General features: G+C 35.8%; 1 protein-coding gene across 3 annotated transcripts; it reads left to right on the forward strand.

Annotated features, from left to right (window-relative positions):
- The first annotated feature begins 4,372 nt into the window (after nt 1–4,372).
- Nucleotides 4,373–24,503, forward strand: LOC105229039 (neuroligin-like protein glit-1). Of its 3 annotated transcripts, none has more exons than XM_011209105.4 (7): nt 4,373–4,509; nt 13,089–13,503; nt 13,564–13,696; nt 18,724–19,155; nt 19,223–20,442; nt 20,648–20,959; nt 21,728–24,503. In XM_011209105.4, the coding sequence occupies exons 2-7, from the start codon at nt 13,202–13,204 to the stop codon at nt 22,461–22,463; spliced, it is 3,135 nt and encodes a 1,044-aa protein (XP_011207407.1). In that variant the 5' UTR covers nt 4,373–4,509; nt 13,089–13,201; the 3' UTR covers nt 22,464–24,503. The 3 variants fall into 3 exon arrangements, with proteins under 3 accessions (XP_011207407.1, XP_011207399.1, XP_019847182.1); XM_011209097.4 differs by having other exon boundaries at nt 4,467–5,174; XM_019991623.3 differs by lacking the exons at nt 13,089–13,503; nt 13,564–13,696 and having other exon boundaries at nt 4,467–5,174.
- Nucleotides 24,504–25,000: the final 497 nt, after the last annotated feature.

Consider the following 25,000-nt stretch of genomic DNA (forward strand, 5'->3'; position numbering starts at 1 on the left):
ACACACGCAGAAAATTATTTGCAATGGCAGTAAAATATGTCAGACCAAAACCCATGTATAGTTGCGTGCAATGTCACGCAAAAATATAATTGCAACCCTGTTTTAGCTGACATTTTACGTCGTTAAATTGTTAAGGGAGGTAAGTTTTAAATAGATTTTATAATTTTTATTTAAATTATAAAGATTTGTTACAGTTTTTTTGTGTTAAAAATGTATGCAAAAGGTGCGCTAATTCACAATAGCTATGCATGATAGTCATTCACAATAAATTGACCGAATCAGCCGTTCATATATCACTAGGGTGTTCTCGTGCCCTTGCAATTTTCGGTATAGTATTTTTGCAATCTGCAATCTTGCAAGAGCAAGAGAATACCCCTTATATGAATTAGGACAGTAATTCAGTGCTGAAACTATTCTTTGAGTCCTACGTGATCAGGATTTTCATGGTATTTATAAGAAAATAGAAGAAGCCCATTTGCTTTCAGCAAAGAGTGTGTCAGCGAGGATTCTGACTTCTGAATTATAGTAATATTTACAGACGAGTCAAAATTTAACATATTTGGCGGATCGGAAGACGCATACAAAGCTAAGGTTGTTGCGATAGTGTGTTGGTTACGTTTCTATCTACGCAATGATCCGAAGACAAACCAAGCATATGGATTGGGAATTCTTCTCGCATACTAATTGTGAACGTTATTGAATATTTTTGGGCTTTGCTAGACAGAAACATTCGCAACACAAAATTCTAACAAAGCTGATTTAAAGGAGGCACTCCTGAAGGGTGGCAAAAAATCACACCCGGAAAATACGAAAAAATTATCACACACCGCATTAAAAATTCAAAAAATAATACATTTTACGTTTCTCTGTTTAAAAATATTTGACGTTGATTTGTTTAAGTATTTGCTTTTAACGACATTATTAACAAAACAGTTCTGAAAAATAATTTCTCCGCATATATAAATATACACATAGGTACGTAAAAAACCCTTGTACTAATAAAAAATTAGAAAATTTTTTGTAAAATTTATATAAATTGTAGTTTTTTTAAAAGTAATGGCAAAACCTCTAACGACATTTCTAGCATTAAATCTTCGTTAGGAGACGTTTTAACACCTGGTAAAATAAAAGAAGAATCTTGACTAAGAAAAGTATGTAAAGAATATCTAACAATTTCCCGCAACAAAGCTTTTGACTTTAACTAAAGTTACTAATATCAATATATTATTAATATTAAATATGTGTACATAATTGATTTACATTATTCTTTTCCTATTATTGAATATCGAATTAAGCACAGTGTTGCACGTTAAAAAAAGTCAACCAGCGTAGTTATTTTTTAATTAATGAACATCTATAAGTATGAGCGATTCGTACAGCATCCAGTACCAGAGGTCATAGGCGCGTGAAGCACTAATTTAATTTTAATTGGTGGGTCAAAAAAAAGTCGACCGCATTTATTGTCAATGAAGAAACTACATGCTGTTTAGTGCTGAACAAAGGGCCTAAGTGTATTAGTAATCGCAGTCTGAAGGCGTTTGCATAATTTCTAATTATTTCACTTAAATATGTATGTATATAAGTGCATACTTGTATGAATGTCTGAAATTACGTGCCATATTGCAACAGTTTACTCACATACAAGTATATATGTATATAGATACCTACATAGTATACACATAAATCACACATCAACATTTTCCTAAGTTAAATTGTACTTATTTGGTGAAAGAACCTGCCTCTCACACAGTAAGAACTTCTTCTTTCTGCTTCATAAATATTTGTCTTCGTATTAACTTTGCAAATATTATTATTCTTGTATTTCAATTTCTTCCTACGAGACTTTGGTATTGGGCTAAAACAATTTGAGTGATTGAGACACTAAGTCATAAGTAAAAATGTAATTGCTTTATTTAACTATTAAGTTGACTATCAAACCCGTATTACTTGATTTTCTAAAATGAGATCATTTAAATTATTGTTTTTAATAGCACACTTACCTAGAATATATACTATATCGGTCACGTGCAATTCGTAAACCTCCCGGGCCCGGAGTTCTCAGGAGAGTCAGAGCTCTGCAAATACTTATTTCCTCTAACAATTCACAACAATGTCAATAATTAACAATACTTGCATGTAATGTTATAATTTAATGTTGTCTCAGCGGTCAAGGTGAAGGTTAAAAAACCAATTTCAGATCTGCATCAATGTCACTTCTGGACGCACTATCCGATCAATATCAATTATTATATGGCACCTGTATGTTATTTATGCCATCGAAAACATGTAATCTCGACAAAAAATACAATAGGGTGAAAGGAAATTTAATAAAAAAATATGAAAGATTAAAGCCCACCGTCAACAAACTGATTGGACTTTATCAGTGTGGCTCTAGACCTGGAAAATCAACAACCGACCACATATTCACAATGCGCCAAATCTTGAAAAAGACCTGTGAAAAAAGAATCGACACACACCACCTTTTCGTCGATTTCAAATATGCTTTTGACAGCACGAAAAGGATCTGAGTTTATGCCGCGATGTCTTAATTTTTTAACCCCGAAAAACTAATACGGCTATGTAAACTGACATTGTGCAGTACTAAAAGCTCCGTCAGGATCGGGAAGGACTTCTCCGAGTCGTTCGATACCAAATGAAGTTTCAGACTAGGCGACTCCCCATCTTGTGACTTCTTCAATCTGCTGCTAGAAAAATCAGTTCGAGCTGAGGAACTTAATCAAGAAGGTACTTAATCAAGAAGGTACAAACTTCTATAAGAGTGTACAGCTGCTGGCATATGCCGATGATATTGATATCATTGGCCTCAAGACCCGCGCCTTTCCAGATTGGATAAGGAAGCAAAGAAAATGGGTCTGGCAGTGAACGAGGGCAAGACGAAATATCTCCTGTCATCAAACAAACAGTTGTCGCACTCGCGACTAGGCTTCCACGTCATAATTTCGAAGTTGTAGATAGTTTCGTCTATCTTGGAACAAGTATTAATACCAACAACAATGACAGCCTCAAAATCTAACACAGAATAACTCTTGCCAACAGGTGCTACTTTGGAATGAGTAAGCAAGTGAGAAGTAAAGTCCTCTCTTAACGGACAAAAACCAAACTATATAAGTCACTCATTATTCCCGTCCTGTTATATTTTGAAGAGGCATGGACGATGATAACATCTGATGAGTCGACGTTACGAGTTTTCAAAAGAAAGGTTCTGCGAAAGATTTATGGTCCTTTGCGCGTTGCCCACGGCGAATATCGCATTCGATGGATCGATGAGCTGTATGAGATATACGATGACATTGACATAGTTCAGCGAATAAAAAGACAGCGGCTGTGCTGGCTAGATCATGTCATACGTATGGACGAAAACATTCCAGCTCTGAAAGTATTCGACGCAGTACCTGCCGGGGGAAACATAGGAAGAGGAAAACCTCCACTCCGTTGGAAAGACATGGTGGAGAAGAACCTGGCTACGCTTGGAATCTCGAATTTGAGCCATGTTGCGAAATGAAGAAACGACTGGCGCGCTGTTGTTAAATCGGTTATAATCGCGTAAGCGGTGTCTACGCCAGTAAAAAAGTACTAGTACTTCGTAACTTGAACGTTTTTTCTTTTCCATAGGCTTCTATAAAATTATAACTAAATATGATGGCTTCGTACTTCGAAAAAAATGCTTCTATTATTTTATACGCGAAAATATATATGTAATACATTATATAAGTGTATTTTATAGCATAATGGGACGAAAATAGACTGAAATAATTAAGACAGTCAAAAATAACGAAAGTGCCACAGCTCTATCAAAAAAAATCAATATTTCTGAATGAATTTGTGGAATTGTAAACAAAGAAAAAACAATTTTAGAATGTGTTAACAATATGCTAACGGGCCCCGGAATACGTAAAACCCCCAGTGCTTCAGAACTTCCGATAGTGAAAAAGGCACTTGACAAATGAAAGAAAAAGCTAAGGAGTTAAGCAAGGTCAACTTAATGTTTTTTGTCAACCATGGGTGGGGTTATTTCAATCGTAAGGGAAAAATTAGACGGAGCTAGTGAGGCCGTTCAATACTAAGCTATAAGCTAAATATTTTAATTGAAACGTTATGTAATAAGTTTTGTAAACGTCATCTCGTTTTCGAGATTTTATATTTGGTCTATTGTGCATCTCTAGCAAATGCCAAGGAACTGTCAGAACCCGTAGGAGTTAAAAAAATATTTAAAAGTGCATACAAGTATTTCTAAGTTCATAATAACCAGTTGGAGAGCCAAGCGTTAATAATCTGAAAGTTTTCAATGTTGGTTAATGTGAGAGGAAGCCATAAACGAACTGAGTACTAAGCGTACACTCAGAGGAGAGTGCTAAGTTCAATCAGCAAGCACTGTAACTTAGCATTAGCAGCCGAGAGTAGCAAAGAAAAACAACTAGGCAAATGTATGGCAGTGTTATAACCAGCTATTCAGTTGGAAATTACTCGCGTCAAACAACAGTAGTGCTTGTAAGTAAAACGTTAACTTGTCTAATTTATTTGGTTGTTTGCGACCTTGTTATTAAAATATAATTTGATTGCGAAAAGTTAAAAATTATTGAATTAAATTTCACTAGAATATTAAATAAAGAAGGTATGCCTCTATGAGATATCGAAACGGTGAATAATTATCTACAATACCAAACACACACCTGCATAGTTACCAAAAAGAGTAACAAAGTCTGCGTGTTAACAAAACTGCGCTATGTGTGTGGAATAGTGGCTAGTGAGAGTGCGTTGCGTATGAATATATGTACATATGAATTGGTATGTGTGAATTGACGTTATAAACATATGGAAATAAAGTTGTGTTACCAGTGAATATAGTCAACCCTTTTCATGGAACGTTGTAACTTGTGGTTCATCGCGTTGGCCAATACACCGTGGCGACGTCGATGCTGCTGTTAGCAAGAATCAAACAAGTGGGACTCAGTGCATTACTAACAGCGCTGCCCAAGCGATCGCAGATGTGAATTTGAATGTGTCACGGTTTGTGTATGTGAATGTGATTTGTATTTCGTAATGTTAAAAACAACTTAAAGAAACGCTGTCAACAAACGCGATTTTAACGCTATTTTGGGCGTTGCCGCAAATGATTACGGAGCACCGTTCTACAATTTCGCTTAAAAACAGAGGTAACTCTTTTATTAACACACATATGTACACACATACATATGCACATGCGTGATCGAAACAACTAGTTTTTAGGTTTATATTTTTGAAAAAATTGTTATCATTAATACAGACCACTTCATAAAAAAAGTATGTATATTAAGTGAGTGAATAAACGTAACTCTATTTTGTTTAATGGCGAAGTCTAGAAGTATTTGTAAAGTAAAGATATAAGGGTGTATGTACATTCATATGAATGTGTGTTCATATGTATTTTGACAAAGCTAATTCCCAATACAACAGCAATTGATATACGGTGGCAGCGAAGTTGTGAGCCATAGACAGCGGCAACATGTTTACAATTTGTAAAGCACATTGTACATAAGTATGTACATATACATATGTACTATATAAGTAAATGCATACATATATTTGTTACACTTATATATAAATAAATACATGTCGAAATGGAAATTATTTCAATAATTAATTATTTACCAAACTAAAGTTACATCAATTAATTTATATGAACACAATATCCGTATAAATTGAGCATAAAAGTTCGCAGGTGTGATGGTCTTTCCAAATATAAATGTACTGAACTAATTCATTACATACTGTTTCAGATTTGTAAACTCTCACAATAATACAGTCATAAAGTAACTGTCTCACTTTTTTTTACAATGGCAAAAAGTGCATTTCAAGTTTTGATAAAAACAATGTTTTCAGATGATAAAAACACCATAGTTGTAAGAGTTGTTAAGGTTTACAGCAAATCTTTGGTATATTGCTAAGCGTTACTAGGTCGATTGAACATGTCCTGAACTTATTAAATACATATAGTAAGATTGCTATAAAGATCCTATAAAGTATATTTAATGATCAGTGTGACGATCGGAGTCGATTAAGCCATGTCCGTCCCTCGTATATACGCGCACTAATCTCTCAGCTTTAGAGATAACAATCGGAAATTTTATACTCGTTCATTCCTTTCTAGCAGCTGCACATTTGTTGGAACTCCAATTTCGAACAACTAGAACTACAGCTGTCATACAAACTGAACGAACAAAATTATGTTCATGTACGTATATATTTAACATTCAAGAAAGCTATTATATATGTACATATGTAATATTATAGCTTTATTGTAACCAAAGTTAACATTTTTATACTCTTGCAATTAGTTGCTACAGAGTATTATAATTTTGTTCGCCTAATGGTTGCGCGTACATATCACCTAAAACTAATCGAGATATTTATAGGGTTATACACATACATATAAATGATCAGGACGACGAGAAAAGTTGAAATCCGATTGATTGTCTGTCTGTCCATCCGTCCGTCGAAGCTGTAACTTGAGTAAAAAATTGAAATTGAAAATTGAACGATGGGCGTGGCACCGCCCACTTTTTGGTGAAATCTCATATCTCGGGGCCCGTCCAAACGATTTCGACAAACTTTAGTACGTGGCATTCTTTTGTCATTCTTATTGTGAAAATGGATGAAATCGGATAACAACAACGTCTACTTGCGATATAGCACAATTTTAAATTCCACTTGATTCGTTCAGTTCCCATTACACAAATCAAGAAGCAATTGATATAACGAGATAAAACTTTGCACAAATAATGTCTTTAGTGTGTGCTACCTTATGACCAAAAATTGTTTAAATCCTATAAAAACTGTTCAAGCCCCCAGGTTCCTGTAGATGACTTTTAATCGAATATGTTAGTCAATGTACGATATATATATGTAACTGAAATTAAGGGAAAATCCTTCTCTTATAATTGTTTGTCAAAAATTGGTTGAATCGAACCAATACTTACCCCCCATATACTTAATATAAAGATTTTCCAAAGTCGGGGTGACTTTGTACCGCATATATCGACCAATATACATATGAGTTATCCCAATGAAAATAAGAGAGCGCGTTTTATTCATAACTGTATCTATGTGCCTAAAATATATAAATTTCACCGAAAATTTGGTCTAATTAACTAATATCAGGATTTTAGAGCATCCAGCTGACTTTACTTTATATGATTGGTATTACACCTTAAAGTATTTTCCTGACTTTGATTCTTGCAAGTTGCAAGAGTATAAAATGTTCGGTAGCACCCGAACTGAGTTAGGAATGAATCACAGGAGCTATATAAGTATCACGATGAAATAAAGTCACTGCGATAGCGATACGTACATATGTATGTATATATATTAGGGTGTTTCATTTACAACTATTATATTTCTTCGCGGACACTTGAAAATTTTGTTTTTTATGTTGAAAAAAAAACGTATTTTCGAAAAAATTGAGTAAACGAATCGAAATCGAAAAACTTCCGAAGGTAGGTTGTAGGAAATTAAATTTCTGACAAAAAAGGTCTTAATTTTATTCAATAACTTTATAACAGTTTTTTATTTAAATTTTTATTTAAATCAACAATCGATATCTGTTATCTCATTGCAAAATTGTTCCTCGGTCTTACCCTCTGGTAAGTTACGTTGGCATCAGTAGAGTTCAATTGGCAGAAATTATCAGGTTGCATTGTCCTTTATTTACCAAAGGTTGTTGTTACACAATTGTCTTTAATTTAAATATATATTTTTTTAAGATGATCAAAAAAATGTTACATACAAAAATAGTTGTTGTATTTCAAACTTTTTTTATTGTTAATTGTGTTAGATATAATGAAATTATTAATATAAAGTCGTTGAATCAAGTTTTAGATACAAACATTTTTTTAAAACCTATATAACTTTTACTTTTTTATTAAATTGCAATATCTCTGAAATAAAACAATTTTATGACAAGAACGTTAAGACCTGTTTTGTTACAATTTTTATTTCCTACAACTTTTCCATTGTACGTTTTTCGATAAAACCATCCGTTCCTTTGAAAACTAAATTTTCATGTGTCCTTAGCGCGTTGGCCACGGCGAATATCGCATTCGATGGAACGATGAGCTGTACAAGATATATGACGACATTGACACAGTTCAGCGAATTAAAAGACAGCGGCTACGCTGGCTAGATCATGTTGTCCGGATGGATGAAAACACTCCAGCTCTGAAAGTATTCGACGCAGTACCCGCCGGGGGAAGCAGAGGAAGAGGAAGATCTTCACTCCGTTGGAATGACCAAGTGGAGAGGGATCTGGCTTCGCTTGGAATATCCAATTGGCGCCACGTAGCGAAAAGAAGAAACGACTGGTGCGCTGTTGTTAACTCGGCTATAATCGCGTAAGCGGTGTCTACGCCAGTAAAGAAGAAGATTGATTGATTGATTGAAAGATGAGGGATGCACCTCGACCTTTGATCTATAGTGCCCTCTCCTAAATCACATAAACTCACTTAGCCCCAGCGCATTGATGAAATCCAATAGAGGCGATGCAATCCCTATCCGGAAACATGGATCCAAAGGCCTTAATCGTCAGATCAGACTGCTGTGCAGTCGATAAGCAGGTGCTCCGGAGTTTCATTCTCCCTGTCGCAGAACCGGCAGTTATCGCAAGAGGATAGGCCCATGTTATACATATGCCTATTCAGCTTGCAATGGCCAGTATACCATGCGACCAGTAGCCTGAGTTTGTTCCTGGGGAGGTTTATTACAACTTTGAACCTAATCAAGTTGTATCCTCCAATTAGCAACTTGGCATGTCCCATACCGTGTGTTTGTTGTTTGCTCTTCCCTGCTCACTCCTTCTTCCTTGCGGAGCAGCTCCTTTATGGTATGGGGACCTACCCCAGTAAAGGGTTCGGATCCTACCATCTTGGTGGAGGCTGCGGAGCGGTCGAGCTCGTCCGCCAGTTCGTTACCGGCTATACCTCTGAGACTAGACACCCAGATTAGGTGTACCTGGTTTCGTTCCGCAAGGCTGTTCAACCATTATCTGCACTCCTGCACTAGTAGCAATTTGATCTCGTAAGAGAAGATCGCTTTTAGAGCCGCTTGACTATCGCTGAGAATGACTATTCGCTCATTGCAATAGTTGCGATGGTGATTTATTTCTACACGCCGACTTAGGGCAAAAATGTAGATGAATGTAGATTGGGGGGTTTCAATAAAACTCGACATATGTATATATTTAAAACGTTTCATACATAATATATTCCTTTTAAGATTTACTTTAAGCAAAAATTACCAATATTGAAAGAGTTTTTCACATGAATAAATTTGGTAAGACCATAGAATTTTAGAATAATGAAACTCTTTTGGAATACATTTTTTGTCACGCAGTGATCTATAAATCAGTCAATAGCGAAGCATTTTCCAATTAGTATCTTCATACCTCTATATTTAAAGATTTTTTAAGCTGGTGATGAAGGGAACATAAATTAAAAATTTTCCTTTTCGGAATTAATATATTTGTCAGTAATTTTCAAGGCGTAATAACGTAAATTAATTGATTCATAAGGGCGAGGGTTGGTTAATGCACATGCGCATCTTAATTTTGTAATCCACTCACTCAGACTGATTGACTTCAAGTAAATGATTTTATGTTGTCATTATAACATACTATATATCTGCCATGCAAACTGACCGACCAAAATCAAGCTCTTGTATGAAATCTTATATACATTATAACAAAAAAGTACCCGAAAATTGTAAATAAAACGCAAACTATTTAATTATTCATCAACGTTTATATTGTCGCCTTCAAAGTACATAAGTTTTTGAATCACAGTAAGCCTTTTTGAACATTCGCAATGATTCAACTGATTGACAGATCGCGTTTATATTTGGAATAGGAATTAAGGTCAGTCCTACCAACTATTGAGTATGAAACATCATTTACCAGGGGATTTGAATTACAATTTCCGGGTGCTTTTTATCTTAATGTATAATAAGTAAGGAAGAGCTATGTACATATGTTCAGGTATAACCAAACAATTCATACTCATGCAACTCATGGATCAAAGCTAGGGAAATTCCTGCTTGTTAGTTATATGCGGTCTAGGGCGAGTTATTTCCGATTTTATTCATTTTAAGCACAAATATGCACCGTTTAAGAAAAACACGGTCTCTCAATTTTATTAAGATAAGTCATATACAGTATACTCTCGAAAAGTAAATCGATTTGTATTTTGAGTAATTTACTTTTTCGAATAATTTACTTTTCCAAATATATACATAAATTATCTGTTTTTATAATATTAAATGCATTTTTAAACTTAAAAAATTCATTTATCTATTTGCTTCAATAAAACATATGGATTTACATGAAAAACATATGTATTTATTATGAAGAGAAAAAATTTTGAATATTCTTTTGTTTTTTTTCTTTTGCAATATATTTTCTGACCATTTACATATGTACATATCTCAAAGTTTATTTACTAAACAGACGCGATAAACAAGAGAGTAAGTGTTTTTGCAACATCGTAAAAAACGCTGCTTGCTTCGTTTCGAATTTTTTATCACACTCTCTGAAAAGTAAATTGAAAAATTTACTTTTTCGAGGTGCATGTGTAATCTTAAAGGTGATTTACTTTTCCGCGATTATTTACTTTCTGAGAATTTACTTTTCGAGAGTATACTGTATTGGCCGATGCAATCTGTACAAAGTCACCCGGAAATTCGATTCATAATTCCAGAACGATTGGTTTGATTTTGATGATCTCTGATTTGTTCGATTCGTCTTCTTTCTGACAAGCTGAATAACTCATGTAAAAAATTATATGAATATTTAGAAAGCTCAATTTATTGATTAATCAGTTAAGGCAATTTTTCGTACTTCACTACAGTTTTAAAACCTTCTCTGAGTTACCGTATCTGAGGATAGAATTTTTGGGTGCTCTTACTGTCACGTAGCATACCAAACTTTGTATATTCATTCATTTTGCTTCCCGTAAATGGTAGTGCGATAATTAGCGGGATTCTGTAATCAGTCTCTAGTCTCTATTTGAGACATTTTGAGGTAAAGTCTCAATTTGAGACTAGTTACTATTCACTAAACAGTCTCTAGCGTTAGATTCAAAATATTGCCTCAAATTTGAGACCTGAGAGTTAACAGTTCACAAAACTAAAAAGAACTCTTGGCTGCCATTTTGCATATACTGTTTAGAGATCATCATAGATATTAATCGATTGTCGTTTTTTTATATTTTGTAAGCAACTCAAACACGAAAAGGTTAAAAATAAAAAAATTTTACATAAATTTCTTAAATATTACGAAACAAAGTCAACACATATTTTTATTTTTATTGATAATTATGTTTTTTGACTATGTTAAAGAAATTTTAATATTTGTTATCGACATATTTATTATCATTCAAGTGTAAAAACATCTCTGAATAATGAAATGTAATAGATTTTGTGTCTGTCACTTACAGAATATCAAAATCGTCAAAAAAAAAAATTCAAAAATTGTCTCTAACTTAAAATCTCAAATTTAGAGACTTGAGACTGCATCACAGTACAGAATCGCACGGAATGTCCACTCTGCCCTCTGTTCTTCCTTATGTAGTTGTAAGTATTATTTTCGTATCAAATCTACTTTTAGTGAGAATGCTGCCGAGTCAGATTCCTTTGTAAGATATAAAACTGGGTATATTCTTCTTTACTGGCGTAGCCACCACATACGCGGGTATAGCCACAAGGCCCTACTCGCCTCATTCCTTGTCCCGTTCATCGCATTTCTTGGACGGCGGAAATTCCTAGAGACAGGATGTTTCGCCTTCTTACCTTAGCTAGCCCTCAATCGGATGTTTTTTTGGCTACCCAGAGGATAACTGTTCTAAGACCGGAAGTCATGAGATGCTTGAGCCTTATGTAAAAGAATCGTTTTTGGCTACTCCCAAGTGAATGGCGCTTAGAGTGCTTTTCGCAATTGCGTGAATTTGCTCATTAAAAACTGGGTAACTGATGCTGCGAAAACCGTAATATGTCTGATTGACTAATAGTTATATCTTGGACAACGACGGATACAAGTTGAGGAGTTGCAGCTGAATTCTCAATGAAAGGATGGACTATTCAAACCAAGATAACAATCATATTCTATCATTATATATTCTATAGATAAAAAATTAAACCGAATTATGGTACCGTTTAATGAAATTTAAGTTTTGTAAACATAAAATCTATTTTCAGAAGTCACATAGGTATGTATCTGTTCTGACCCAAAGTTCATTTCATAGTTAAAAACCGGTGAAATTAAATTCAGATAATATTACGAATATACGGAGTTTACGAAACATAGTTGAATAACATTAAAATACATTACCATAATATAGTTTCATTTAATATTTACAAACGAACATTTTATACTGTTGCAATTTTGAGGAATGAAAGCCAGGGAAATAACTTAAAATCGAAACCAGATAGAAATCCAAGCAATTTTGAATATACATATACCCTATATAACTCAAACACGGACCGACATATTCGGTAAAAGATTTGTTGGATGAAAACGAAATTAAGTATGTATGTGTAGTATATGGGAGCGGGGGAAGTAACGGCTCCATTTTATCTATTTTAGCTCATCCCACCTACTTTTAAAATGCCACACACTCAAAAAAGGTTCCCTGGGTTTCATTAAGGTACCTTACATACAATCCTATAATACTCTGTAGCAACAGGTTCCGTGAGTATAAAAACGACTTTAGTAGGATTGACAATATATAGTACAGCCTCTTTTAAAAAGTTTATATTAGTGTTTCCTTTTGATGTTTATCTTAGTATCGTATTATGCAACGAACAGACACTTTGTCTTAAGCTTAAAATCATTTTCAAGTATTTTAATATCCTTTAAGAGATTTTCAATGTCTATAGAGATCCAAGGTACTTAAAATATAATTAAGGTACCATATTACTTATATGAATGCATGAATGCTTAACTTAAGATGTAGGGATACTTTTTTGAATTAAACCGTCTAATTTTATTCTTCGCCACTTTTTGAAAACAATAATACAAAATATTTAACTTTAATCTTTATTTTCAGATATTTAGTTACGATTGGAACTTATCCTTTTCCATTCACTCGAAATACTAGTTATTTATAAAGCTATATATAGATTGTAATAAACGAAGTCAGACCTTTTCAAAATATATAATATGCTCACTAAAAATAAAAGGACACATATATATACCAAAAAACAAATATGTAGAAATCAGCACATAATCGACAATGAAGCCGAAAAAACTGTCGCTCAATTGTCTAAAAGTACAAAAGCCATTCGAATACAAAATTTTAAATATCGTGATAAACTGAAGATTACTACAATGTTAGTCATAGCTTTCTATTTAGTCTTAAGCAACGTTTGTGGCATCAAAGCGCAAACTCGTGATCCACGGTTCTTTTCACGACCCGGCGTCAATGATTATAATTGGCCGAATCCAGGTGATCCAGATTACAGGTAAAGTACAAATCTAGCTACAAATCTATAGACTCTAGTTAACCGCTTTTAATTATCTAGAACATACATATTTAATGATCGCCGGTATGGACATTACTTACCTAACGGTTACGGTACGAACTATCCTGGTAGAAATTCTCCTGGGCAATATCCGCAGGGCATGCCCAACGAAGATCGATTTCGATTTGATCCGGTAAGTCGTTATACCATAGATGAAAAAATATTTTTATCGACAAGTTTAACGAACAGGACAGACATTATTACCTCGCGAAAAAACCTCAGGAAACGTATTAGCCCAAAAAATAAATATTTAATAGAGATTAATTGCCCATTGCCTCAGTTTTACACTAAAAGAGGATTTTCAGAACGTAAGGATGGAGTCATGTGTAGTAGTTCACGCAAGTGAGGACAGTTCGCTGATCACCATTCACTTGGGAGTGGCCAGAAACGATTCTTTTACATATGGCTCAAGCAGCTACGACTTCCGGTCTTTGACCAAGTATCCTCTGGGTAGCCTAAGAACATCCGTTTTAGGCGAGCTAAAGTGAGAAGGCGAAACATCCAATAAATAGGGTTATGCGCTGGGTTTGGGACCCGCCACGTAAAAAAACACGCCCAATGAAAAATTTCAATCAGCCTTGGATGAGAGACCCCCCCTTTTGATGACGACCACGGCAAACGAAATAAGGACTACGAATTAAGGGCATGCACCTGGAATGTCCGGTTCCTTAATTGGAAAGGTGCCGCTGGCCAGCTGGTTGATGTCCTCGTCAAAATAAAGGCTGACATCACCGCTGTCCAAGAAATGCGATGGACGGAACAAGGACAGAGACGAGTAGGTCCTTGTGGCATTTACTACAGTGGCCATATAAAGGAGCGCAAGTTTGGTGTTGGATTCGTGGTGGGAGAGAGATTCCGTCGCCGAGTACTATCATTCACTCCGGTGAATGAACGTATAGCCAAAATCCGCATCACGGCGAGGTTCTTCAACATATCGCTGATTTGCGCCCACGCCCCGACGGAAGAGAAGAACGATGTGGCCAAAGATGCCTTCTATGAGCGCTTGGAGCGCACTTATGAGAGCTACCCCCGCCACGATATCAAAATCGTGCTTGGCAACTTTACCACCAGGGTGGGCAAAGAAGGTATCTTTGGCAGACTACGGTCGGTAAATTCAGCCTCCGCGACAAAACATCCCCAAATGGATCGAGGCTGATCGACTTCGCCGGGGCCCGAAATATGGTTATCTGTGGTACTAGATTCCAGCACAAGAAAATACATCAAGCTGCCTGGCTGTCTCCGGATCGAAAAGCCACCAACCAGATCATGTTGTGATAGACGGAAGACACGTCTCCAGTGTTCTAGACGTGCGTACGCTCCGAGGTCCTAACAACGACTCGGACCACTATCTTGTTGCAGCCAAGATTCGCACCCGCCTCTGTGCAGCAAAAAACGCACGTCAACAAACACAAGGAAGGTTCGACGTCGAGAAGCTGCAACCGCAACAGACAGCAGAACGATTTTCTACTCGGCTTGCACCCCTGCTCTCTGAGAGCACTCATCAACAACTCCGTATAAAGGAACTGTGGGACGGCATTTCAAACCCCTTACGTACAACTGCAACCGAAACCATTGGTTTTCGGAAAATGCAAAAGAACAGCTGGTACAAGGAGGAGTGCCGTGTCGCAGCGAAAAGAAAACATACTGCCTACCTCACAACGTTACGATCGACCACAACACGTGCGGGATGGGATAGATACCGAGATTTGAAGAGGGAAGCGAGACGCATTATCTGACAGAAAAGGAAAGAGGCCGAAATGCGTGAGTATTAAGAGCTTGATAAGCTGGCCGACAGGGGTAATGCTCGAAAATTTTACGAAAAAATGCGGCGGCTTACAGAAGGTTTCAAGACCGGAGCATACTCTTGTAGATCCCCCAAAGGTGATCTAGTCACCAATGCCCAGAGCATACTTAAATTATGGAGGGAACACTTCTCCACCCGCTGAATGGCAGTAAACGTACAACGCCAAGAGAAGGTGAATCCGATTCCCCAATCGATGACGATAGAGCAGACATTCCATTGCCCGACCATGAAAAAGTTCGAATAGCAATTACCCGCCTAAGGAACAACAAAGCGGTGAGGCCGATGGTTTGCCGGCCGAGCAATTCAAACCTTATCACCACACCACCTCTTCGTCGATTTCAAAGCGGCTTTTGTCAGCATGAAAAGAAGCCGCCTTTATGCCGTTATGTCTGAATTTGGAATTCCCGTAAAACTAATACTGCTTTGTAAACTTGCTCAGCAATACCAAAAGCTTTATAAGTTTTGGGAAGGACCTCTCCGAGCCGTTTTATACCAAATGAGGTTTCAGTCAAGACGACTCTCTATCTCGCGATTTCTTCAGTCTACACCTGCAAAAAATAGTTCGGTAGAGATCTGAATATAAAATGTACAATCTTCTACGAGAGTGTAAAACTGCTGGCGTACGCCGAATAACCGCGCCGTTAGGTCTGCTTTCTGTTCAAATTACTGAACAGTTGGACAAAGGTAAAACGTAATATCTCCTGTCAACAAACAAACGGTCATCGCACTCGCGATTTGGCTCTCACGTCACTGTTGACAGTCATAACTTTAAAATCGTAGATAATTTTGCATTAACGCCAACAACAACGTCAGTCTCGAAATCCAACACATATTAACTCTTACCAACAGGTGCTTCGGACTGAGTAGACAATTGAGCAGTAAAGTCCTCTCTCGACGATCAAAGACTGAAATCTAGGTCACTTATCATTACCCGTCCATTTACATATGTATGTACTTAAATATTTATTGTTGACGTTTGACCGAAAATATCGGTCAATGTGTGAGGTATATAAATGAAATTCAGGTATAATCCTTCTCTGATAATATATGTACATATGTATATAAAAATTTCGAACTTCCGGGTGACTTTGTAGCGCATATATCAGCCAATATGTCTGTCATCTCAATGAAATGGAGAGAGCGTATTTTACTTATAACGGTGTACGAGTATCTTTGTGCCTAAACTATATAAATTTCAGTGAAAATTTGGCCTAGCCCGCATATAACTAATATCAGGATTTTAGAGCATCCAGCTGGCTTCACTCTATATGATTGGTATTACACCTTAAAGTATTTAACTTTAATTCTTGCAAGTTGCAAGAGTATAAAATGTTCGGTTCCAGCCGAACTTAGCCCTTCCTTACTCGTTTAATTTGTAATAAATGGTTTAACGAAGCAGTTGACTTTTTTGTTTTATTTCTTTTGTTATATCCTTACCATTTTCGTGCGTATATTAATGAGCTCTTGCAGACCCGTTGCATCATTATATTTTTATATTTCTGGTTTCAATTTTTTCCGAGAATCCATTTCAGGTGTGGAATATCTTCCCATATATGTATATAGTTGGTCATTACCATCATCAGACTATCCGTGTCCCAATTTTTAATGCCATTTACTCTGATGACCACATGGACAAATGCATTTATGTTATGATTAATAGATTTGCTCGTATTACATTTTATAACCATTTTTGCAAATGGTAATTTTTACTCTAATACTTGTAGCATACACCCGTATACAAATATTAACGTTAGGCATATTAAGTTTTCAGTGTCAAAGTAATTCAATTAGCAAAGGCAGAAACACAATTTTACAACAATAAAGATATTGTGTGTATCTAATAAAAAAATTATACAGTTGCGGAGTAATTGATGTCAGCGAATTAATAGGATTTTCATAATGTGAATTTTATACTCGTACATAAACTTCAAGACTCTTGCACGTAGTCATAATGTATCGAATCAATACTATAAAACTGTGGGTTACTGATAGTAGCGAAAATCCTGACCTAATTAAATGGTCACTAGCAATTTATGAAATTTTGATCTATAAGTATTATATAGTTCGGCCTTCCAAAGAGTGACTAGAAATCACCTAGAATTGCGCCATGTTTTTGCATGTATGCAAGAAGGACTGACTAACACAAGATTACTTTCAAATTTACAATTTTATATTATACCAAAGTTTTCTCATTCAAGTTCTAAATTGTGAGCAAAAAATAGAAATACTTTTTAATTTAAATTTCGCACAATAACCCATTCGGGAAAATATATTTTTTTTGGTTGGTATGACTGTCAGTGATATCTGTGCTTGTTATTCTAAAGTACATATGTATATATAGTGCATTCGGTGATTTTTACCATGAGCGAAATTATTCAACAGAGGAGTTCCATTAAATTTTGTGTACGGTCTGGTGCCGAAAGTGTTTTTGAGAGGTACAAATTATTCAAAGAAGATCGAGAACGCGTTGCCGATGAACCACGTCCAGGGCGGCCATCAACATCGACTAATAATCAACACATCAATAAAATAAAGGAATTGGTGCTTGAGAATCGGTGACTAGAGATCTTACTGGCGTCGTCGGATGCCAGACCAGTGAAAACCATTTTGAAATCTAAAAGAAGTGAAAGCACGATTGGTTCCAAAATCACTCAATTTTTTTGAAAAACAGCGTCGCGAAGCGTACTTAAAAATATGTTGAAATTATGAACCGTCATCTCTTGGTTTTTGAGTCACGATAATGCACCGTCATACATTGCATTGATCATCATGAGTTTTTCGCCAAATTTTCATCTAATATCGTGTCGCAACCACCGTGTTCGCCCAATTTAGCTCCCTGTGACTTCTGGCTAGTCAGCAAACTCAAACGGCCGCTCCGAGGAAACCAATTTGAGTTAATTGAAGATATTGCTATCCGCAATGAATAGCGCCTTAAAATGAGTGAGGAACTTATATGATAAGCTTTTTCCCAGCGGATATATATTGTTTGCCATTGTCTTACTAGGCATAGACCCAGCATAAACATTGCTGATTTAATCAGTGATATGATTTCTTTGGCACTCAGACGCACCACTTTATTTTCTGTAGACGTTAATATGATTCTATCTATTTTTTAAACTTATTAAAATGGACATTTGGTTATGTTTGACACTGAGCACAGTATAAGTATATGAATGATTTTAATTTGGAAATTGAAGTAATTGAACCGCAGATCAATGAGCCACTTGATCCCGTTCGTCATGAAATGTTTAAAATCTATGACAACTTAATGATTCATACAGCAAACGTATATACACACTAGTATTTACACATGAACTATTTAGATATTCATCATTTAATTAACATTTATTATACAGAATAACCCGAATGCAGCGCATACGCCCTTCCCTGGCATTTTGGCCGGCTGGCGTGAAGATTTACAGGGCAAACAACGACGTGACTCGCTGACATTAGATCGCGATGTATTTGTCACGACCAATTATGGCCAAGTGCAGGGCTTCAAAGTTTACATGTATGACAACCCTGATCCCAAATCATTCTACAGACCATACCATTCAACTGTCGATCGGGTGATGGGCGAATGCTCGGTTTTCTTGGGCATTCCTTACGCCTTGCCACCCACGTTCGAAGGTCGCTTTAAGCCACCCCGTTTGCATCGTGGATGGCAGTTGCTACAAGCTGTTGACTATGGACCTGCATGCCCACAACCGGTACGGTACACTGGCGCTACTAAGGGCATTATGGATATGGATGAAGACTGCCTCTACTTGAATATTTTTTCCCCAAAGGTAAACATCTGTCCTAGATGCATTCACATACTTATAAATATGTAAGTACATTCTCGATTTTTTACAGACTGGTGCTGGCGTTGCTCAAAAATATCCCGTTATGGTGTATATTCATGGAGGAGAATTCGTGCATGGCGCTTCGAATCACTTCCAAGGTCATATTCTCGCCTCCTTCTATGATGTGGTTGTTGTGACTATAAATTATAGGCTGGGTGCGCTTGGCTTTTTATCCACCGCTGATGAAAACTCGCCTGGCAACTATGGCATATTAGATCAAGTTATGGCGCTGAAATGGATATATGATAATGTTGAATTTTTCAATGGTGATCGTGATTCGATTACATTGTTTGGCCCTGGTGCAGGAGCAGCCTCAGCTGGACTGTTAATGGTTGCACCGCAAACTAAGAACATTGTGAAAAGAGTTATTGCCCAATCAGGTGCAGCTATGGCCGAGTGGGCGCTAATTCAAGATAAATATCGTGCACAGAATACCAGTCGTGTATTGGGGCAATTACTAGGCTGTTCCATAGAATCGTCTTGGAAATTAGTAAACTGTCTACGCACTGGACGCAGCTTCTATGAGCTAGGCAATGCGGAGTTTCCCCCCCAAGTGGGCACTTTTGCCTGGGGTCCAGTTTTGGATCACAATTTCACACTCCCTGGTGATGATTGGTATGAAGGTTGGCGAGAAAAAGACTGGCGGTTTCTTACACAAACGCCAGAAAGTCTCATACGTCAGGGTCACTTTAATCGTGGTATGCAATACATGGCGGGAGTGACGACGCAAGAGGCAGCCTTTTTTGTAGCACAAAATGAATCGTTAGCACCTTATTACGAAATCGATGGGAATTTTTTTGATCAAAAAATCCGCGAACATGTCTTTCGCTACAATTACACACTGAATCCAAACGGCGTCTATGAAGCCATTAAATACATGTATACTTATTGGCCTGATCCCAACAATATTTCCATAATACGCGATCAATACATTAATATGCTTTCCGATTTGTACTACCGAGCTCCAGTTGACAAAATGGTAAAATTACTATTGGAACAGCGAATACCAGTATATATGTATGTTCTAAATACCACTGTGGAGGCTTTAAACTATCCGCAATGGCGCAAATATCCACATGATATAGAACACTATTTTCTTACCGGCGCACCTTTCATGGATATTGAGTTTTTTCCGAAAAGGGATCATTTACAGCGGAATGTGTGGACCGACAACGATCGCAACATGAGTCATTTTTTCATGCAAACCTATTCAAATTTCGCCAGATATGGGTAAGTCACCATTTTATATATATAAAAAATATATTTCCATCGAAAATATCAAGTAAAGGTGATAACTTTGTACTAAAATCTCTCTTTCTTTCTCCCATGATTTGCTAATAATACTCAAATGGGTTTTTCTAGTTTTTAATATACATAAATATATATATAGATATAAATGATAAAATTTTATTTATTTGATTAAATTCTGTTACAGCAATCCAACGCCTCAACAAGTCTTAGGTTTGCATTTCCAACGTGCCTACCAGGGTGAACTCCGATATTTGAATATTAATACCACCTTCAACTCATCTATTATGCTCAATTATCGCCAAACCGAATGTGCATTTTGGACACAATATTTGCCAACAGTAATCGGCGTGTTGGTGCCTACTTATCCGCCCACAACAGAATTTTGGTGGGAGCCTAAAGAGCCTTTGCAAATTGCTTTTTGGACTATGTCTGTAGCATGCTTCTTTCTCATCGTTTTAGTGGTTATCTGTTGTATTATGTGGCGCAATGCCAAAAGGTAAGAAGATGTCTATAATTTTACATAGGTTAATCGATTTCTCCGGTTAAATAATTCCACAAGAGATGAAATGATCTGATTTCCTTATGACAGAATATTCATCCGCACGCCTGATCGTACAAAAAATATTTAGAATTATTTAAAAAAACTTGATGGTTATGTGTGTCAACGAAATGAAAGTCCTAGTGCAAACTGTACACCGTGATAAACAAAACCTCCTTTCGTTCATGAATAAATGAACGAAATAGGCGAATTCCCTTTTTCTTGCATTTTATACTTATACTATCTCTTGACACCGGCTCTTGTTTAACACTCTGGAATTGTTTTGAATTCATAAAGAGGTTATTACTCTTTATTTAAAAATTTTATGAATAATTTGAAATGTAGCAATTGAACCGTTTCCTCTACTAGAAAATAAAATTCGGACAATAACCAAACACACTTTCTATATAATAAACCATTATTGTTCAAAACCACAAAAGAAGCGCATTAATACTGGGGTTAATTGAGTATAGTTTTATAATAATGTGATCAAAACTTTGACTACGAACAGTGAATAACCACCTTTTATATAAAACTGAATAACAAAGTCTGACCACAACCACACCTAATTACCAACTTCCATATATCACCGATTTGATATCAAAAAATAATAAGATCGATTCACATATTAACAGAGCTTAGTATGTTTTCCATCATTACATTTTTATAATTTATGATAGCACTTCATGTTCATCCAATTTTTATTATTATTTTGCTTTAACGCAGGCGATCAGATTTTTATGATGACGATGTTTTTATAAACCCTGATGGTACAGAACCGCCTGATGACGGGCAAAGCGGTGTAGACAATGCACACATGGTAGCCAATCATCACGCGTTACGATCCCGCGATAATATTTATGAATATCGAGACTCCCCGTCATCCAAGACGCTTGCGAGTAAAATTCATACCGATACAACATCTGTTCGATCTCCCAGCTCGTTGACTATGACACATAAATCGGGAAGCCAATCATCACTAAAATCGGCGATTTCATTAAAGGAAACAAACGGTGGCACATTGACCAGTAACTTGAGCAATACTCGCCCCACTCGTCCACTTGCTCTAAATAATGGTGTTGTCTCCATCACACCACAACCAAACAAAATCGAAGAAAAAAGGTTATTAACACATGATGGAGCCACACCTACACCAATATCAAGTACTCCTTTAATAACAACGGCAACTGCCACGATTTCAGCCGCATCAGAGTCTGCAAGTTATAAGCCTAAATCTACGGTTAACATAGCCTCCACAAGCACAGCACCCAGTAGTGCCGGCACTGTGAGCAGTCGCAGCACAACGCCTGTGCCCAGCGCACGTACACTCACCACAACAACTGCATTAACGACGGCACCGCAGTTGCAACGCTTAGGACAAACGACGACATCTGCTCAATCGCAGACAAAGCCTCAAGCCCGAACACAAGTTATTGAAGGTGTGCCACAAACATCAGTTTAGGAGATACATATATCACTAGGTGGGGGCGACGGTCAGTTGTTATTGAGAAAGCTATTGTAACAATCATTTAGAGAGCGACATAAAATAGTTTGATATTTCTATATGTATTATATGGAAACAGCTCGATAAAATATGACACTTTATTAAGATTTGTTTTAATTGAACACTAAAAAAAAATTAAAAAGCCCAGAAGCTTTCCATAATTTAAGTACTAAATAAGTCATAACCTGCTTTATGACAATTTTTATAATTTTTAATTATACTTAATTTTTATTTATACTTAATTATGCAGTAAGAGTGTTTTCCTTCACCATCTTGCATTTGGGACTATAGAGAATCTAGAATCTAAGCAACGAATATATCGCTTTTGTGTATTAGATTTAGCATTAGAATATTTTCACTGTCAGCCCAGCTCACGACAAACCATGCACATGCATATATCCGAACAACGGCATTACAGCTACATACATATGTATGCTTAAATTTCTGAAGAAAACCTTAATACCTTTGTTTTTGCTTTCAAGTGTACTTGATAAAAAACTGATGTATAGTGATATAGATTTCTAATAGCAGTTTATGTTTAATTAATTTTCTAACCTAATTTATGTGTAATTTATATATATATTATTATTTATGTTATTATTCCAACATTTGCATTGTTTCATATATTCCGATATACATATAATTGATTATTCGTTCATGGCAGCATATTAAAATATCTATCTATATTTAACATCTATATGGTATTAGAAAGATACAAATTTGTACTAAAAACAAGAAAAAACGTGAACTTCATTTGCCGCTTTACAAATACAAAAATTAGAAGCTATATAATAAAAGTTTTCCATACAAGCACTTGACTCCGACCGTTCAGTTTGTATAGTAGTTATAGTGGTCCGATAAACGGCAGTTCACACAGAGGAACAGCTTCTTGGAGAGAAAAGAACGACGGCAGGTAATCATCTACTATCATCTGCTTCACTACAGCTAAACTCAGCTAAACTCATAGTTCGGGCCAGTAACGTGAAATAAAGGAACGTCTTAAGTAGGCAATCGGCCAGAATTGGGCAATAGGAGATAAATTGTTTTCTATCAGGACAACGCAAGCTTATAATTCTTATGCATCCACCTTATAGTGCTGTTGGGATTCTAACTAAAATCCCAGTTCTTTGCCAATAGGATCGAGGGTTTCTATCAGAACCTTCTAAATGGCAAAAAGGTATTTAACAAAACGTTGCAAATCTCCCCTAGGTTGGATCATACTGCCTATACTAAATAAAACCTTTAATTTAATTAAAAACTAATACTTAGATAACTTTTTATAAGCCCTTATATAAGGCAACTTTTTATTTTTGAATTTTTATAGATAATATATATTTTCATTATACCAACTTATTCCATTGAGATAAAGTTCTTATTAAATCTGTAAGAAATATTAAAATTAAATTTGCTTTATAAATCTGTTAATACGAGATATGAGCAAAAATATAAAATGACGTCAAAAACTATGTGTAAATAGAAATATTATTTTTAATAAGCAAACTTCCAATATTAGTACTACTACATATTAATTAATAAAGGTAATTTTATCGGGCTTGCGGTAAGAATTTTACTATTTTTCTCGAGCGAATATTTCGATCTTTTAGCAATTTTTATCTCATAAGTATGTTCTAAATTATTTACATTAAGAAATATATCAGAGTACTAGTATAAATATAATTAATTTTAAGTGGTTTATCTACGAGCTTGTAGTGATCAACACCATCAGTGTAATCCGTCCAATATACCATAAACGAATAAGTGCCTCAGTTTACATATATGCAAGTTTCTTTCTGCTTGTTTTTGTTGGTGTAAATATGCGACAGAACTTTAATGCATAACTTATTACGAAGCGTAATTCCGAAAAGTTTATATGTTTATTTTTAAGATGTATGTATGTACTCATTTCGTATGTTTTTTGTCATTTAGACAATGTTTTTACAATGTTTTTACAATATTTTATATGTTTAATAAATTGTAATTGTATTTGTATGCGTCTAACTTGTGCTGTCTTCCTTTATACATATGTCTATCTATACATATTTTTGTGTACACTAAGTATATAGTACATAAATATGCACTTGTGCTCATATAATTTAGTCACGCCACTAATAGATCGAAAGTTTATCCAAGAAATTTTTTCAGTACCGATATGAAACTTAATTTTACACGAAATGGAAGAAATTTTAATTCAGTTCAAAACAGAGTAAAATAGTGCTACATATTACAAAAGTTTTGTTCACGTATCCACTAAAACTAAGCGAGATAGATATAGGGTATATATGTATATATAAATGATTGGCCAATCTAGAAAAGGTGAAATCCGGGTGACTGTCTGAATATATAAGAACTTTTCCCGACAGTGGGGATGAAATCGGAAGATAACTCCGCTCACCACCATATAACGGAACGCTTAAAAACTACTAAAAGCGCGATAAATCAATAACTGAATATAACAGAGACGTTGAAACGTACCTACGAGATGGAAAGAGAAGGCT

The sequence above is a fragment of the Bactrocera dorsalis genome, unplaced genomic scaffold (assembly GCF_023373825.1).
Source record: "Bactrocera dorsalis isolate Fly_Bdor unplaced genomic scaffold, ASM2337382v1 BdCtg283, whole genome shotgun sequence".
Taxonomy (NCBI): domain Eukaryota; kingdom Metazoa; phylum Arthropoda; class Insecta; order Diptera; family Tephritidae; genus Bactrocera; species Bactrocera dorsalis.